The sequence below is a fragment of the Lepidochelys kempii genome, chromosome 3, assembly GCF_965140265.1.
Source record: "Lepidochelys kempii isolate rLepKem1 chromosome 3, rLepKem1.hap2, whole genome shotgun sequence".
NCBI lineage: Eukaryota > Metazoa > Chordata > Testudines > Cheloniidae > Lepidochelys > Lepidochelys kempii.
Window position 1 is genome coordinate 64329792 of NC_133258.1, and position 18575 is coordinate 64348366.

Below are 18575 nucleotides of genomic sequence, written 5' to 3' on the forward strand. Positions count from 1 at the left end.
CAATACAGCTCCGAACCTGAGATCTGGACTTTGAAGTCTTATGTATGTATCTGACCATTTAGGGTTTTGTTATCCCAAAATGTATTCATAACCTTTACTCGTGTGCGATATTTATTTGCCAATTCAGTCCAAGACAGTGAAACTTTAAATGCTTGGGGGGCTCCACTATCACTGCTTTAAAATCAAACCTTGCTGAGCCAGCGTATTATGCTTACTTAGAATCTGTCTTTGTTAACACCTGTAATGCTGTTAATTGGCAATTTGTTTTTATTTGTAACCACTTTGCAATGCAGCATGCATACTGACACTGTACAAATAGCCTTTTGTACACAAAATTCTTTTGTACAAAGAAATTGCAAAAAAATCTGCTGGACCTTTCCTAGTGATTAAAGCCCACCCACCCCCCGCAAAACTGAGCACTTGAAGTTGAGCCAAAACCTTAAATGTTCAACATTTTCTTGGTGTAGACAGCTGTGTGGCATATCTATGGTACTCTTCCTAAAAACAAATGCTTTTTTTTAAAATAAAAAAAGGTTTCTGCATTTAAAAGTAATTGTGCCAATTAATGGGGAAAATATTGTTACCCAGTGATTTCTTGTCTAGCACTGAACTCTTCCCCAGTTTGAGGCACTGGCTCCTTCCTGAAAATACTAGAGACAGTTCAGACTTCTCCACAAGGCTCCAAAGTCTGACTATGAATCTTGCATGAGAGGAATGCTTACAAAACTATATTGAAACATTTAATTCTTATTGCTCAATAAATGTAAATTCGGAATAGCAACGTCTTATTCAGTTGTGTTAATTAGGTAAATGGACCTTGGTTGGGTGTGGTAGAAGAAGAGGCTGGTCATAGAAAGACAATTAGGTAAACAAGTATCCTTTGGATCCTCATCTTATCCACAATCCAAGATATTTTGTACACAGTGAGCAAGAAGCGAAAAATTAGTAGGGAAGGAGAAAGAAGCAGAACAGAACCTGTTTGGATGAGGATACAATGTCATGAGTCCAAAAAACTTAGATCTCCAGTAATATGACAAATTAAAGTTGGTAAAGATTAAAGATATGCCTGGTTAGCCTGATCATACCAGAAGGACTTGATTCAGTGTACAAGTATTTATATGGGAACAAATATTTAATAATGGGCTCTTCAATCTAGCAGAAAAAGGTATAATAAGATCCCATGTCTGGAAGTTGAAGCTAGACAAATTCAGACTGGAAATAAGGTGTGAATTTTTAACAGTGAGAGTAATTAACCATTGGAACAATATACCAACAATCGTGGTGGATTCTCCATCAGTAACCATTTTAAAATCAAGATTGAATGTTTTTCTAAAAGATCTGCTCTAGGAATAATTTTGGGTAAGTTCTATGGCCTGCATCATTCAGGAGGTCAGACTAGACAATCCCAACTACCCCTTCTGTAATCTATGATCTACACATTCCACAAGGCTAGCACAAAATCAGCAGGGACAAGGAGTTGAGTTCCTCGTCCTCTATTATGCAAACATTTCTGAAATACAAGAATGCATCATTGAGAGAGCCCAGATCCTCTCTTTCTGAAAAAGGGGGTAAAAGAAAGAATGCCATACTTCTTGACAATGCACCATCAGCTATTTAAAGACATGGGAGAGTACCCTAGACTTTCTGCCTTTTTAAGTGGTTTTAGGGCAATTTTTGGGCTCAGCCCTGGAGAATCCCCCATTGGTGAAGTTGGTTTGGCCCAAGTTGAGTCCCAAGTGTTGAAGAGAACTGAACAGCTCTTGTAAAGGTGTCACCAGAGAAGTCTTGATTAGCATTGGAGGATACAGAGATCCCAAAGCACTACCTATTTCCCTGAGAAGCTAAGAGTCCACTGACTGAACAGCTGCGGCAGACCTCCCCACCTGTGGCTTTTAAGAGGGCCTCCTCATAATGGGAGCACCTCCAGGCTTTCTGTCTTCTATTAGTGTGGCATGCTGCACCACAACGGGGATAGGGTGAGTGGAGACAAGATGGTCAGCAGCTGGTTCTGTTCGGGGTCACAGCTCCATAAATTTTGGGCCCCTCTGGGGAAAAGAAATGGAGGGAAATGATTCTGGCAGTGCTCGTTGAAGTTAAGAGTTAAAAGATAGGATGGCAGAGGATAAGGCAGAACACTGAACTGCTACTCTGTTTGATCTACCAGAAACAGGATTAATTGGGATGAGGACAGAAGGGATGTGCCCACACCCCAGAGGTCCCTGGACAAGTCTGAGCTATTTCCAACATTTCCAGGAAGAAGGGTGCAGCCCAAGTGTATCAGATATAAGGCTCCAGAATATTTTTTTAATTTCCTCAGTCATAGAAATATTGTAAACAGACAAGACTACATACTTCTATGTAAACAGCATAGCTGTGTACAGTACTTTGGACTAACTGCTTGAGACTTCAGTGAGCTTTTAGTCTAAAAAATTCAAGTGGGTTCTTAACTTCCATTGCAAACTAAAAACTAAACTAAAAAGAAAAAACAAAGGAGAGTCAAAGGCAGGCAGGCAGACAGGCACAACTGATACGTTTGAACGATCAACTCCTTTTTCTCATTTCCCTTACACACATAAGTAAGCACATAATAACCAATGAATAAATGTCAGGAGTTCACACTCATGAATATATTTCTATACAATTATAAGAAAATGCCATACCAAGATGTAGACTTTTCCATCATGTCCTTGTATTCTGAATCTAAATGTGCTTCTGGCAGAGGACAGATCCACGAGACACTGAGCTATAATGCTCTGTACAAACTGAGACCTGTTTTAAAATAAATCAGTCTTCACAGAATGTTTTCATAGTAACTATATTTTACAAAACTAGCCATTGATACCCAGTGAACCCCTAGCAAACTTTAAACATATAGCATCTAGGTTTCTCCATGCTGTCAATTCCACTACAGTGTGGCATGGAAATAATGCCCCTAGACTTAAGTCATTATTGTACGGAGATAGAGCTTCTCTCTCTTCACCTCCATCTTTCCTATCTTCCCGTAACAAGAATTGGAGTATTTTCCCTTTTCTGCATAATAAAAATTGCCATACTTGAGTAGACTAATGATCCATATGGTCAAATGTCCTGTATCTGACACAGTCCAATGCCAAATGCTGCAGATAAAGGCATAAATACTGCCCTTTATGCACTATGTGTACATACAACATACAAGTGAATAATGATGTACATATTTGAAATATCTTTGAGTTTGCAGAATGGAACAGTAACTCTCTTCACAGCAGACTATATTTTATGGTAACCTCAACATAAACTGGATTGTCTGAAAATAAAAATAAAAAAAAATGGAAAGTACAAGTATTAGCTGAAATTAAAGGTTACACAGACAGGACAGAAAAAGTGTGATTTAGATTGTCAGATACCATCTTGTAATTAGCAATTATATGAAAGCATAGCATAAATTTAGCAAAGTAACGAAGTTTGCATATTTAGTCACCGAAAGTCAAACAATGTAAAAAAGGTTAAGGTTCCAACTACAAAGTTATTTTGGCTTTCTGTAATGCCATCTGTACTTTATGGTATACAGTTTACCACAAACAGTAATATATAAAGCTATGCCTTTAATTAGAAAAGAGTTCACAAGATACAGCAGGTATAGTATATGGCTGAGTTAAGAGTGCTTTTGCATTTCCTAACTTTGCTATTTTAATAGTGCATAATATTTAATTAAATACCAAAAAAGTAACTATCCAAAAAGTTTAAGCTTTACCACTCAACAACATTGTTCCAATAACCAAACTGAATACATTATCTGATTTTTATACCTTGGTATCATGTCAAAATGTTTTCCAGATGGCTGAATAATCATCTCAGTGATGTAATATTTTGTAGTCCCTAAAAATCAGACAAAAGGAAATTTTTTAAAACTCAATGAACCAGTACATTTATTTTCTACAGTAATATACTGCATCACCACATTCACTAAACTGTAGATCAGCATCCAATTAAACAGTGGAAGAGATGTCCAAATTCTTATTTTGACATGTAAGAGGAGAAGCTGGGTAACTGGTAAAGAAATCAGACATGGCCAGAAGGAAATATCTCTTTAGCTCTTTTTGGAGCTAATCACAAGATCAATATTTTGCCATCTGTATCATTCCCTACTTCACATCAAGAAGAACAACCATTTCCCCCTATACCCCATATAAATCCAGAGTAGGCAGGAGCCAAAACCCCTGCAGTGATCATTTTAAAAACATGTAATGTATTTATATGTTTGCTGATACCAATTAAAAACTCTTGTCCATTATTTATTATTTCTGCACCAACCCTGAACAAGAAATGAAAAACACTTAACGGACTGAAATCAGTTCAACTTATATCAGTACTTCAGTATACTCTACCAGCCAATGATTTCCCAGTGAACAACACACACAGGGCTCTAACAAGAGTAAACTCAGGGGACTAATTCTCTTCTTTCTTCAAAAAGAGTGGAAACAATACTTCTCTATAACAAAGTTAGGCTACCTCAGGACACTGGCCCTTTCTGTATTGATACATACAGGACCCACACCTAAAGTGCAGACATTTAAAAAAAGTCAGAAGAGGAATTGCTTCAGCTTTACAGACATAGCTGCTTCCATCGAGGTCATCTTTTTCTTTTAAAATATTTTTGTAGGTATAAAAGAAAAAATATTTTATTTATAATATAAAACACAGATTGTATTTTACAAGCTATTTATAGGTTGCTAGATAAGTGTATTTATTAAGTACCTAATTCCATAAACATAAACAAAGATAATATAATGTTTTAAATGGGGAGATAGAAAAACCTTTTTCTCCCCACAGTTGCATCATATACACTTTTGTACACAAGCAGCTAGTACAATATGGCTAGTTCCCAGTACAAAAACAAGTACACAAACTGTAGCATTGCTATAAATCTGTGAGCAGATATTGCAAATCTGGGGTTTCTTGCAGGTAGATGCATGAATATCCGGAGCAGAGTTATTCTGCATGAGTATCAGTGTCCCAGTTCAGTGCCTTTGTTTGTCTTTGAATGCTAGGGACTAAAACCTAAAGACTTCTCTCTGGTCTTAGGACACTGGGATTTGAGCAGAAGTGTGTTTCTTCTATTGTCTGGAGCAACAAATCACAATTTTGGGATTCTCTTTCATTAGAATTAATCTGGTAATACACTTCCTTGTGGCTATTAATAGTCTGAATTAGCATCGTTATTTGTTATGAAGGTTTGAGGAGAGTCCCTTAGAACCTTTGCTTATACCAAAGTGTATGTCAAAAGTTCCATGTAAGCTTTTATGCTTGTGGGACTAGACTATTCAGGTATACAGGCAGTCCCAGAACGAGTGTGCGCGCGCCTGGTGAATCATTTGCTCATATCCTTTTTAGCAGAAATTGCGGCTGAAAAAGTTCATGTTGTTGGCGAATATAGAGATGTAGAAGTAGTGCATGACTTGTTTATTTCAGCATCTTTCAGCACTGCTTAGTGTTTAGCAATTAGCACTGTAGGTCTGACCACCTGAACCTATGCAGTGTATCTTGAAAGTTAGACACTGGTAGCTGTATGTCTGCTCAGGCAGCTGGTGTGGAGACAGTAGTAAAGAGAGATAAAAATTCATATTTCTAAAATCAGATTTTTGGAATTTGTATGGTTGTGCTATTTGTTCAAACGATTTCAGGTCTGAGAATTATGTACGCTGATCTAAGGAAGTCACTTTATTTTCTAGCCACCAAGTGATTTTTTCATAGAAAAGGTAAAGGGCAAAGTCTGGGATTTTTGGCATATATATTAGATGAGCCCCTCCCAATCATTTCCCCATGCACTGAAGCACAAGAAGTGCCAGAGCAGCAGCACTCCATGATGCACTAGTTTGGTTAGAAATTCCTGTGCAGGCTCTTCAGATCATAGCTAGCCCTTTTCTGCAGCAGAAACAGGGCCAGAGCCTCTGTTGGTCTGCGTCTGTTGTCTCTTGTCTCAGACTGAAGTTCTTTGGGGTATGGACCATCATTTGTTCTGTGTTTGTACAGCTCCTAACACAGTGAGGACCCGGTTCGCTACCAGGCTCCTGGCACTATGAACAACAAACAATACTTATTTATGGCTCTGTTCCCTGCATTCCCCCGACTGCGGCCTCAGAGATGGGGAGGCTTTCTCTGGGCCAGCAGAGAGCACTCAGCCTCCTTGTGGGCTTAAGAAAGGCATGGTTGCTGATTGATTAGACAGAAAGATTCGACATAAGCCTATCGGCTCCTGCACACACCTGGGAAGCACTTATAAACCCTTGCCCTTGCTCTGGGGCACCATTCTGCTCTAAGAAGAAAAGCTTCCCCTTCCCTGACCCAGGATTAGAGCAGGACCAGGTGTTGGGCCTTGATCTGGGCATCATGCTAGTCACCTTTTTGGGGCAGGGAAGGAATTTTCTCTCACTGTCAGACTGGCCTGCGCAATGTGGGTTTTTTCATCTTCCTCTTAGAAGCCCCAGGATCTAGAAGGTAAGTGAGGTTGTAAAATTCATTTTGTCAAAACTTGGCAGGTGTCCACTACAGGTACTCAGTCAATAGGATGTCTGGCTCCCTGATGAACCAGAACTGGAAGCAGATTAGAAGGTATCTCCTAAAGAAGGTGGGTAACAGGGCTGGGGCTTCCAATGTCTTGCACAGTGAGGAGACAACCACCTCTTCCCCAACCCTTTAACTCTTGTACTGGGGGGAGGAGGGGTGTCGGTAGCTGTGGGGTCCAAGCAACTGTGCTGGGACTAACAGGGTGAAGGGCTGACGGTAGTCCTCTAGGAGGTGGAATGAAGGAGAGAGGGTGCTGAAGCAGCTCTTCACCAGGATTACATGGATGGATGATCTCCACTGGCCAAATAGTTATTGCCAAATAGTTCCCAGATGTGTTACTTAATAAAAGTTGTGGCCTAGTTAAACCACATTTCTAATTAAACCACATTCTAGTCTTTCTTTCAGTGTTGACTGGGATTTGCAATCCAATTGACTGAGACTTAAAACAGTTTTTAACCAATGTTGTTATCCATATTGTCATGGGTGCCAATCAAATGACCGTATGACCTAAAACAGAGCCTCATCACAGAACCAGTGTGATGCAGTAGCACATTTAGCATAGACAGGTCTCAAATACAGAGCCTACTTATTCTACATTTAGTGCAGCACTGACATTTCTTTCCTTTTTACATTTGTCAGTCCCGTTGTAGGAAACAAAAAGCTTAGTGAAAATAATAAATAACCAGTCTGCCAAACACTCCCCAGGACACCAGGAGATCGGCCCAACAATTTAGAAAGTAAAATTTTAAAGTAAATGTCAGGCACAAAAACTGAAAGCAGAGGAAAGTTTTATTTTACATTTACCCCAGGTGGTAGCCACCGGATTTTTACTAGTGGTGAGAGAAATTTGATTGAACTAAAACAGAAGACTCAGAGAGCAATTAAAGCTGCCAAGCACTTAGGACAAACATATTTTACAAGGTATAAGAGAGCGTGTAGATTGCACTAGTTTAAACTTCTAGTTAAAACTAGTGCCCCTGCACTAAAAGTGTCCACTGGGCAGTTATGCCCTCACTCCATAGAGTGCAGCAGTGTAAAGGTTTAATTAATATACTGAAAGTAGGAAAAATTTAAAATTAAAAAAGAAATAACAGGTAAGGATTAAAAACCAAAGTAACAAAAACAGCGGCAGTTAACGTAACAAAAATCAGAACTAACTATGTCTAGGTAACGCCTATCTATAAAAATGAACATTTATAATTATTTAATGGAACTGACAGCCTTCACCCTGACCACACTGTTTATATGACAAGTCCTTTTCTCCCACCCTTTTATCTGTCTTTGTCTGTATAGATTTTTAAGCTCTTTGGGACTGAGGGACCTTATCTTCCTATAGATCTGTACAGCATCTTGCACATTTTGTATTCTTTATAAAATATAATGTAATATAAATAATTAATACCACTCCCAGGCAATAAACTCAAATATTTATATATAAAATTACAGATCTATAGATATACATACCAGTATTAACAGAGTCTGGACACACACATTATGTACTCCTATTTTACAATATGTTTTTCAAGCATGCATATAAATTACTCCTCTGTACATTAAAATATTGTCTACAAGACCATTAACTTGAACATTTAGTCTATATTTTTAAATACACTAAGATCAAACACCACAGTACTTCAATGTTCATTTCTTGTAGATTGATCAATTAAGGTGACTAACAAATTTCAAATGAATCAACTTCAAAGTTTTTGCCAACTTTTGAGCTATGAGACTTTATAGCCTTCTCTTCTGTATTAGTTATAGTTGATAGGAAGTAGATTTTTCTTTGAAGAAATTAACGTTTGCACATGATTGATAAAAAGTTTATTCTACCTTATTTTGTTTAGCGGGGCTATTTACGAAAGACTAACTGCATACCTGAGCTTATATTAGTTATGTAGTTCAGACCTAATCTAGACACTAAACAAAATTTACTAAGGTACACAAAGTATACATTCCACGATTAATTGCAAATGGGTCCATGATACTCGAGGTACACATCTTTTTAAAACTAAATCTAAATGCTTGTGTTATATTTAAATCTCTACCCATTATTTCAGCTCAGAGTTGTTCATATCACAACTCTGGGTCTATGCTACAAATCCACTTTACAACAGAACAAGCAGCATGGTTCAAACATATAAAAAGGAATACATTCATTTTGCTAAGTGTTAAAATACAGAGAACAATATGGCCAGATGCACTACATAAACAAGAATCAAAATAAATTACTGGGGCCAATAACCTCATAGTTTTGACAGTGGAAACAATCTCACCCTTTCAGAAGTGAAGAAGAACCCCCCACAGGAATCAACTCAGCATCCTATTGATAAATTATTTTTCTCCAGAAGTTTTAACCTCTAGTGTTTAGTGAGTGAGCCAACCAAGTATCGTTTTGTTTGTGTAATCCATACCTGACGATACGGTCTCTCCCAGCATTGCCTTGCAGCGCTTACAAATTACTCTAGCATTTTCCTTTGATTTCTGTAGGACAAGAAAAATGTCATTTAAATGCCATTCAACTCTTCTGAAAAAGAACGTATAATTTTAAAATAGTCTCCAGAGTGCATATTGAACTTTATACTTCACTCCTCAGAATGTTTATGTACATACAGATGTGTCTTGACTATTTCATTCACTGCAGCCTTCTAAATTTTCTGAGTTACTAAGAAGTTGTGTGTTTGATTTAAATCTTCCACTACCCTTACGACACTGTACAAGTTAAACCCAGAGTTCGTATTTAAATTGAACATTGTTTAAAAGATATAACTGAGCTCAACACTTACCTTCATTCATACTATCTCATTAGCAAGATTTATGCATCTAGTATCTACACAATCAGCATTATACCTGTTCATCTGGGGTATACGTTTAGCAAATATGTTTCACATAGGCATTTGTCTAGGCTTAGAAAAGTTTGAAAAAGAAAACTTTCAACTTGAAAAATCATATTGAAGCCTGACTAACTTGTAACTACACAGAAAAGTAACACCTAAGACTATTATAAATAAAACAAGTTAGTGAAAAAAAATCTTTTTTCCCCATTTATTGTATTATTGTATGTCCCTAATAAAATGTGGTCACCATTTTCCATTGTTTCCAACTGTAATGAAGCCAGCCTTTCACTAAAGCCAGCATACCTCTTAACTTTAAAGCTTTCATGTGTGATATAAGCCACCAAAATGTATGATAAATGACCAAATGTAATTTGTGTGTTGCTGCCTACTGTACCATAAATGACACATCATCTTTTCTCATAATAGAACATTTTTTAAAAAAATGTTTCCTCATTGTGTGATGTAAATGTATGACCTTAGATTGTATTATAATTACATCTAGGAACAAAGAATGTAGGCAATTCGTGTAAGATTAGGGACTGTATCCTAGAATGCAGTGACTTCAAAAAAAAAAAAAGGACTCAGTGGTAATGATAGATTACCTTGGGAGCTCATGTTGGTTATGCTGTAGCTAAGATCGTGAACATGGTCCTTCCATGTATAAGAGGAGAAATATTAAGTAAGAGTAGAAAAGTGGTATTACCTCTGTATACAGAATTAGTGAGACAGTTACTGGAATACTGTGTAGAGTTCTGGAGTCCATACATCAAAAAGGACGTTGAAAAATTGGAAAGAGTTCAGAAAAAAGCTACAAGAATGATTCATGGTCTGAAAAACGTATCTTATGAAGCTCAATCTACTTTGATTAAGAGGTGACTTGATCACTGTCTACAAGTATCTACATGGGGAAGAGATTTCTGACTGTAGCTCTTTAGCTAGCAGAAAAAGACATAACAAAATCCAAGGCTGAAAGCTGAAGCTAGACAAATTCAAGCTAGGAATAAAGTACAAAATTTTTAACGGTGAGTGTAATTAACCATTGAAACAACTCACATAGAGACAGGGTGGATTTTCTGTCACATGAAGCCTTTAAATCAAGAATGGATATTTATCTAAAAAATATGTTATAGCTCAAGCTATGGGTTTGATGCCAGAATTACTGGGTGAGATTCTTTAGCTTGTGTTGTGCAGGAGATCAGACTAGATACTTATAGTGGTCCATTCTGGTCTTAAAAATGTATCCATCTGGGAATATTAGATATGTGGGTTCTATTCCTAGTTCTGCTAAAAGGAACCTTATGCAATCCCTCAGTTAATTTATTAGTGAAATGGGATTGCCCTGAGTCCAAAGGTAGGACTGCACAGGGTATAGATGAGATTTAAATTCATGATCTCCTGGCTCCCAGCTCTGAGTATCTTCTCATGGACTAAACAATATTTGGGTGGAGATGGGAACCTAATTCAGCTCAAACATTGTACATTTGAGAATTTGACTTGCCAGGTGAAAGTGAGGCTGCCCCTAGTAAGAATTGCTGCCTGTTAGCTCTTGTTTCTAATGAGACTGAATCACCGCTACCCTCAGGGAAGACAGCTACTTCCTATTTCCTATTATTAGGACACTGAGGAGATAGTCTATCCTGCAAACCTCAACTGAGCCAGGAAACACCGACCAAGATTCCAGTGGGAACGCAAGGGTTGGGAATTCTCTAGCCTCTGCAGACCTGTTACAGCCTTAACAGGATACATTACATGAGAAAGCTGGATCCCATTGTACTGGAATTAGAGCCAATAAAAACAGATGCACAGTTCGTCCCCTTTCCCAGTGCCTGCCCCTTACTCTCCCCCAAAAGTTGTGGAGTAGAACTTACTCCCTGTCAGAAAGAAGGAGAGAAATAAAGTAAGGAGACTGGGTTTCTTAACACCCAATAAATGAAGGCAGGGCCAGGGAGCTATAAGCACAGTATTCCTCAGATAACTACTATTTGAGTGCCTTTTCTGCTAAAAGTTACATGCGGTGGCTGAGAATTGTGCAGTATGGTACCTGAAAACACTGAGAACTCAGTGGTATCACTGCTTGAAGAAAAAGGATGATACTTTTAGCCAGACTAATTAAATCAATATATCTATGTGACAACTTGCAGCTGCTGGCAATCTGCAGATGGAGGTGGATCCTCTCCTAATATTTTTTGTGTGTGTGTTTCTATTTCTAAGGATCCTTGATATTGTCTTAGGGAAAATATTTTCCCCCAGAGATACTATTAGAATGCTGTGTGACCATGTGACATTTAACATCAGTGTTACATCGTTAGAGTAAAACGTGAGCAATATGTTTTCCACGGCACAATGTTGTCTTGGTGCCACAGGAGGCTGCAGAGGATTGTTTAAGTATCTCTGCTATATTCCTACTACTGTTTTGGTCACAGGCAAACACTCTCCAATGACTGTTATGCAATTAAAAAGGAATTTTCATACTAGTGCCGACTGCATGAATATATTATAAAATGAGAATGTTTGTGCCAACAGCAATCTGTGTTGTCTGTAACTTTCTAAAACTTTCTCCATATTATGGAAGAACTTTGCATTTCAATATGAATTTTTCCCTAATTAGTCCAGTTTCTGCTTGATCTTAAGGTTGTGCTCATTTGATTGGCAACTGACTGATGCTACAAATCAATGAGTGCAGACATTAGAATTTCAGTGCAAGCATGATACAAGGTTTTCAAATAACCAAGTAACAAATCTTGATATCAAGGCAATTTTTAGGAAGTGAATATGGAGATTCATCACATTCAAAAAAATCTTCAGGTGCCTCTTCACTGAAGACTTGTCTCATTTCTAATGGAGTTGGCAGGACTACACTGGTCTAAATACCAGTAGTGCAGTGCATCTAAATGAGCCATTTGGTTTTGGGCGCAGCTGCCCAATGTCTACACCTGCAAGTGCTTCAGCTGCAACCCTCACCCAGCTACCTCTCTCACAGTCCCCCCTTGCAGTCCCTGTGGAAGCAGTTGCTTGTGGGAGATTTGACAGTCCAAGGGATTGTGGGAGAAGGGGGTTGTACTGCCCTAATTCTCTTGGAATCACAACCATTTCAGCAATGTATTCTAAATATAGAGCTGTGCTGAACAGACTGAGATTACTCTTTATTCAGAGAGAGAGAAATTTCTGCTAATGAATCACCTAGCATCTCAAGAAACCTAGAAGAAGACATGGAAGATGTTCAGTCAAGCATGGGAAGAGGCAGAGACTGAGACCAGCAGTGTATGGAATTCATAGTGCGACTCACTGAGAGGCTCAGCCTGTTTAATCCTAGCCTAACAAGCCCAGTCAATTACTTGAAGGCAGTATTTGCCAGGCAAGTGCAGCTTTTGCATCAGAACCACGACAAAGTGGTGGGACAAAGATATTCCCAAAACATGGGTCTATCTTTGCATCGCCAACCCTCGCCCCCTTGCATTGTAGGAACATAAATAGGATATCTGGACCCAAACCACACCTGGATTTTGACAAGTTCTTGTATAGCCAAACTGTTTTGTTCATATTTACTTCTCGGTGTCCAGCAATGTTTCAGCAAATGTAGTTACCCCTCGATTCCACCCATTCTTAGCTTTTGGGTTTTATTTTGCTATTCTTTGATTGACATCTTCCTATCACATCACAGGTACAGTTTTAATTAACTACCCATCAGATTATACAAAGCCTGTAGCAACAGACCACTGTTTCCATTTCAGCCAAATCAAGGGTGACCCAAAGATTTTGCTTCTTCACTGCCTGACCATATGAAATCCCATTTTGCTTTACTTGGTCTTCTTTGCAAGTACTAGGTTCTCTGAACAGTATTTTTACAATGATTCCAAGTGTGTTTCAAGGCAGAGAATCATTCCTTGTGTACCTAGGTGATATTAAGACTAGGAGCAATTGTTCTGAAAATGCTAGAATTTAGTCTGGTTCCTAGACAACAGATGTCAGCAACTCTACAAGCCCCGAACTTTATAAAGATCTTTCACAGAAATGTCCACTCCCCAAAATAAAATTAAAAAAATAATAAAAAAGTCACGCTTTGAGATTTATTAAAACAAAATACTTTACCCACATAGAGCCCCTCTCAGAAGCAGAATGTTCAGTCTTTGAATGGACTGTTTCAGTTCCAGGCCCATGTGACTCATTTCCTGAATTCACCAGAAAGTAAGTGTGTCCAAGAAAACAGTCGTTATTCTGAGGATGAAGAGTGCTGTTGGCAAAGGGATTGGGGTGGCAACACCACTCCTCAACCAAAGCACTCCAGTTTTCACTTGGTAGGGGAAGAACTCTGAGAAACATCCTAATAGAGGAAAGAAAACAAGATATTTCAATCTATTACAACCATTTCTAAGGCACCTGTCATCAATGGGTCTGAACACTTAAAAAAAACCAAGCAAACATGAGATTCCCGCTAAAAGAAATAGCTGGCCTTCCCTCCTCCAGTAAAAGGCACTTACTTATAGGTGTTGAAGCCCATTGGATGAATTCTGAGAAGGCAATGGTAGTGACTCATGACAAGATTATTTGGGAAATGGCTGCATAAACAGGTGAATCTTACATCATGCCCAACAGGTGGAAAGACTCAGGCTCAGCCTGATCTCAGCGATTATACTACAGAAATTGGCATTGACAACTAGTGAAGTGAACCATGAGATAAAAATAAATACATCAAGTCATAGTCATGAAAAACATAATAATGTGCATTTTAAAAAACTCTCTTTAAAAAGTTCTCATCTCTCTCTTTTACATCAGACGTCCATGCAACATCAATACAGGTCTCTCTGCAGTATACACTCAGCAAGGTCAGTTATGTATTCTGAAGGCATTCCATGCTCACAGGGAGGCAATCAGACTTTCAAGCAAAACAAAACAAACAAAATAAAAAATGGTATAGTGCTTTTACTTGCACTGGATAATGCAACCTGAAGTTAGACTCAAATTTAACTTGCAGAAGTCACACATGCCTCAAAATACCCTACTATATTTCTATATACTATATACATGATGCCTCAAAGCCAGAATACACACACACACACACTGGTGTACAGGAACAATTCCATTTGTCTGAAACACCTACACACTATTTTCTTGCATACAGTTTCTGCTTTGAACATCTGGCCTATGAAATGAGAAACTTAAGATTTCTCTTTTTTTTTTTAAATAGTAATTCTTCTCTTATTCCTCCTCGGTGCATGCTTTTATGCCTACTTTAATAAAAAGTCAAATATTTGAAATACAGTAGTTACTCCTTAAACCAATATAATCCAAACAAACATACAGAAAAATGTTTCAGAACATCTTTTTGTTTTTAAATGGTCATATTATCCACAACCTCCTAAGCCTGACCACAATTCCCCAGATGTGTTCCTCTAGTCCCACAGATGTGGTGTTCTTCTTAAGTGCACAGAGCTATCAGTGGATTCCTTCACTCACTTACAGTGAAGAAATTCTACACTTTTGCCCAAATGCTGGACAATGGCGAGATGAACAGTTACTTCCACACTTCCCGTGTCATTCTCTAGGCCAGCGGTGGGCAAACTATGGCCCGCAGGCTGGATCCGGCCCGTGGGATTGCCCCCCATGCTGCCGCAAGCCCCGTGCCACTCTCAGAAGCAGACGGCACCATGTCCGGGGGGGGGGGGGGGGGGGGGGATGGTGGCAGAGGGCCCTGTGCATTGCCCTAGCCTCCAGGCACCGCTCCCCACAGCTGTCCTAGCCCCAGTGCATGCTGCTGCCACCCAGAGACGCTTTAGGTAAGCAGCACCGGGACGGAGCCCAAACCCCTCCTGCACTCCGCCCCCCATCTCCCTGCCCTAAGTCTCCTGCCTGCACCTCGCACCCCTCCTGCAACCCCAACTCCCTGCCCTGAGCCCCGTCACACCCCGCACCCCTCCTGCACCCCTGCCCGGAGCCTCCTCCTGCACACTGCACCCCTCCTGCACCCCAACTCCCTTCCCTGAGCCCCCTCATACACCCCGCACCCCTCCTCTGCCCCTATCCCTTGCTATGAGCCCGTTCCTACACACTGCACCCCTCCCACATCCTGCACTCCCTCCCGCACCCCAACCCCCTGCCCTACATACAATTTCCCCACCCAGATGTGGCCCTTGGCCCAAAAAGTTTGCCCACCCCTGCTCTAGGCTGTTTGTTACAAGATTTTGAGGCCATTCTTTGAGCTTCCTTGTGTGTTTTCCCTCATGCCTATCTTTCTCATTCTGCTGCCTTCTATGTACAGTTTCTTGTCCCCTTACTTAAAGCCTGCACTTGCAATTTTGCCTGCTTTATCACTTTGAATATTTATATGTTTTTTTCTAAAGTTAGCTCACAATCTCTGAGCAGATGCTCACATATTTTCCCATCGCTGCAGTCTACCACCACCATGTCTCTCATCAGGAGGTCTCTTAAGAGGCCAGTACTTTTTTGGGTACCTTCTTGTGCCTTCTGCATTCTTGTGCAGAAGTGAAATATTTCACAGGTTTCCTTCTTTCTAGATAACAATAAATTTCAGATTGTGTTAGCACCTTATCAAAATCAATATTGTCTGCAGATGAGAGCTGAAATATTGTAAAAATCTATTTAAAGGTCAGCTTGTGACACCGTGACACCCCATTATTCATCACTGTCATGTAATTAGGATGTCTTATACAAATTATGCCTTGTGAGGTGTCATTCTGAAAGTCTTGATCTGCCCAACAGTAATACTTCATTGGATTGTATGTGCTATTGTCGTATGTGAAGTAATGAAGTTTGGCTATATATGTGTTGCTGAAACATGTCCTGAGGTTGAAAATACCCACAAGCAGCCTTTCAGGTACAAGAGTAAAATGGCCAAAAATGTTAAAGGGTTATTGAGGAAATGCACACAAGCACAAGGATTACCCCAGAAACTGTGTACAATAAAAAACCTCTCAGAGGTAGCACTACACAATGGGAACAGTTTGACCCAGGTCGCAGCAAAAAAGCTTTCCAGCAAGTAGGGAGAAAATATAAAGGCGGAAAATGACATTCTGAGGGGACCTCATGCACACCTAGAAACACCTGAGGAACAAAGACTAAACTGTGGGACGTGATGGTCCCAGGCTAGAAGGATTTTTAGCCTATGTATGAAAACCAGGGAAAGCTAAAGCAACTTGTGCCTTAAGAATCTGCCAGCCTGTTTATCACTCAGGGTAAGAATTTGCTAATTTATATCCTACCTATCTAGTGTGTGACGCTTAGTTTGCGGTTTTACTAAGGTAATCTGCTTTGTTCTGTTTGCTATCCCTTATTATCACTTACAATTTTCCTTTTGTAGTTAACAAACATATTTCTTGTTTATACCAAAACCCAGTTTGTGCAACTCATAACTTTGGGGAGGATGGGGAGCTGTGCACATCTCCCTCCCTCACTTCGGGGGTGGGGGGGAGGAGCTGTGCATAGCTCCCTCCACATTGAGGGAGGGAGTGATTTTTATGAGCTTGCGCTGTGCAGATCCTTCTATACAGCGCAAGACAATATTATTTGGGGTTTATACTCCAAAGGAGGTGAGCATGTGAGTGCTGGGCAATCCCCTAGCTGAGTCCTCCCACAGAGAGCTGATAGCAGGCTCTATGTGATTCTACAGCTGGGTGTGTCGCTACCTGTATGTGTGCTGGAAAGGGGCTTGAGAACCTGTCAGAGCAACACAGATTAAGGGAAACACAGGCCGCTGGGAAGGTGGGCTCAGTGGTTCCCCAGCATTTCTGGTGGCACCCTGAAAGGGGGGTCCAACCCATCACACAGCTATCCTTACAAACTCCGTAGTGTGGTTATGACAAGGCTTGGCAAGCCAGTCAATTGACCACCTATTATTTGACCACAGTCAAATACTGTCAAATGTTCCAGCATGAATGCCTCGATGCAGAAGGCGGCCTAGTTTTTTGATTGCATCATACATACTTCCATTCTCTCATTTTTTAGAACTTCATTTTATTGTTGTTGGCATTTTTCTGAGTTAAAATAACTTTAACTTTTTTTTTTTTTTTTTTTTAAATTAGGCATAAGTAACTTTCTAAGACTAAGCCTACTGGAGACCATCAAGTCTTACTGTTTTATTACTGTTCTAATAAGTTAGTGCTATAAAATATATGATCATTTTTAACATTATCTCATAATATTCAACCAATATTTGTCCCATCAGCTGACCAGTTATTTTGGGGCTTGCCACATGCCCTATCCTATCTTCCTTACTGCTCTCAGATCCGTCCACTCCTATTACTACATGGTGTTCTTTGCTTTACAGCAACAAGAGTTGTATTTAACAATTATATTTGTTTTCTTCAAGCATTACATAACAGAAACCAACAAAGCCTACTGTAAACAGGCCCCGTCAATGTCTGATCTGCACCTGCAGTCCAGAGCCCCCACCTTGCCTTCCCAGAGACCTTTAGTCTCCACCAAGTACCCAACACAGCCTTACATAACAATAGCAGCTGCAGCGTTGCCACAGCTTGCCTCATACAGGGGGCTGCAGAGCCCTCCTAAACAGGCCATCCTATGCAGAAATACAGCTTTTCTATTACATTTTGGGCCTTGTACCTGTCAATGGAAAGCCAGGATCTGGGCCCTTAGTTGTCTCTAGAACTCAATAACTGACATCAAATTAATGCAGCCCTAGTTCAGTTTTAGAAGAGTTTGAATTGTATTGAGCAATGATTCACTGAAGCCCATCTAATACAACAACATGGGCTTACTAGAGGTCCAGTCCCTCAATGGGACCCCACGCTATTGTAAGGCTCTACTCTTCCTATATTGGAAGAAGACTTTCAGATTTTCTTCTCTCTTTTAATTTATATAATACCCCAAAACTGCAGTCCAACATTAACATTATTTTTTAGAAAGTATATATTAAAATCCTCTCTGTTGAAAATCTGTTTGCATTATAAAATTGAAAAATAAAATTGGATGACTTTATGTAGACTACCCCGCCCCAAAAACCCTCACTGAATTTAGAATATACCTTTCTTTAACATAAATTAAGTAGTCAGATGTTTACTCTACACATAAAATTTGGAATTCAGTCATAACAGTAAATGTAATGCAATATTAAAAAAACCCCTCTATTCTGCATTTGATTTTTCAATGCACATATAAAGCACTTTTGTAGCAAAAATAATTTTTTGGCCTAATGGAAAGGGCAATCTCCTTAAAAGATAATTC

General features: G+C 39.5%; 1 protein-coding gene across 7 annotated transcripts in view; it reads right to left on the reverse strand.

Annotated features, from left to right (window-relative positions):
* Positions 1-18575, reverse strand: part of UBE3D (ubiquitin protein ligase E3D) — a 112139-nt gene that overhangs the window by 87108 nt on the left and 6456 nt on the right. For all 7 annotated transcript variants that reach the window (XR_012157978.1, XR_012157980.1, XR_012157979.1 and 4 more), the window contains exons 4-7: positions 13467-13698; positions 8955-9024; positions 3786-3855; positions 2661-2769 (exon numbers count right to left, since the gene is read on the reverse strand). Coding sequence is in view for 4 of the 7 variants with exons in the window: in XM_073336551.1 (XP_073192652.1) it covers positions 2661-2769; positions 3786-3855; positions 8955-9024; positions 13467-13698 (481 nt within the window). In the remaining 3 variants the exon portion in view is untranslated. The remainder of the gene's footprint in view (positions 1-2660; positions 2770-3785; positions 3856-8954; positions 9025-13466; positions 13699-18575) is intronic.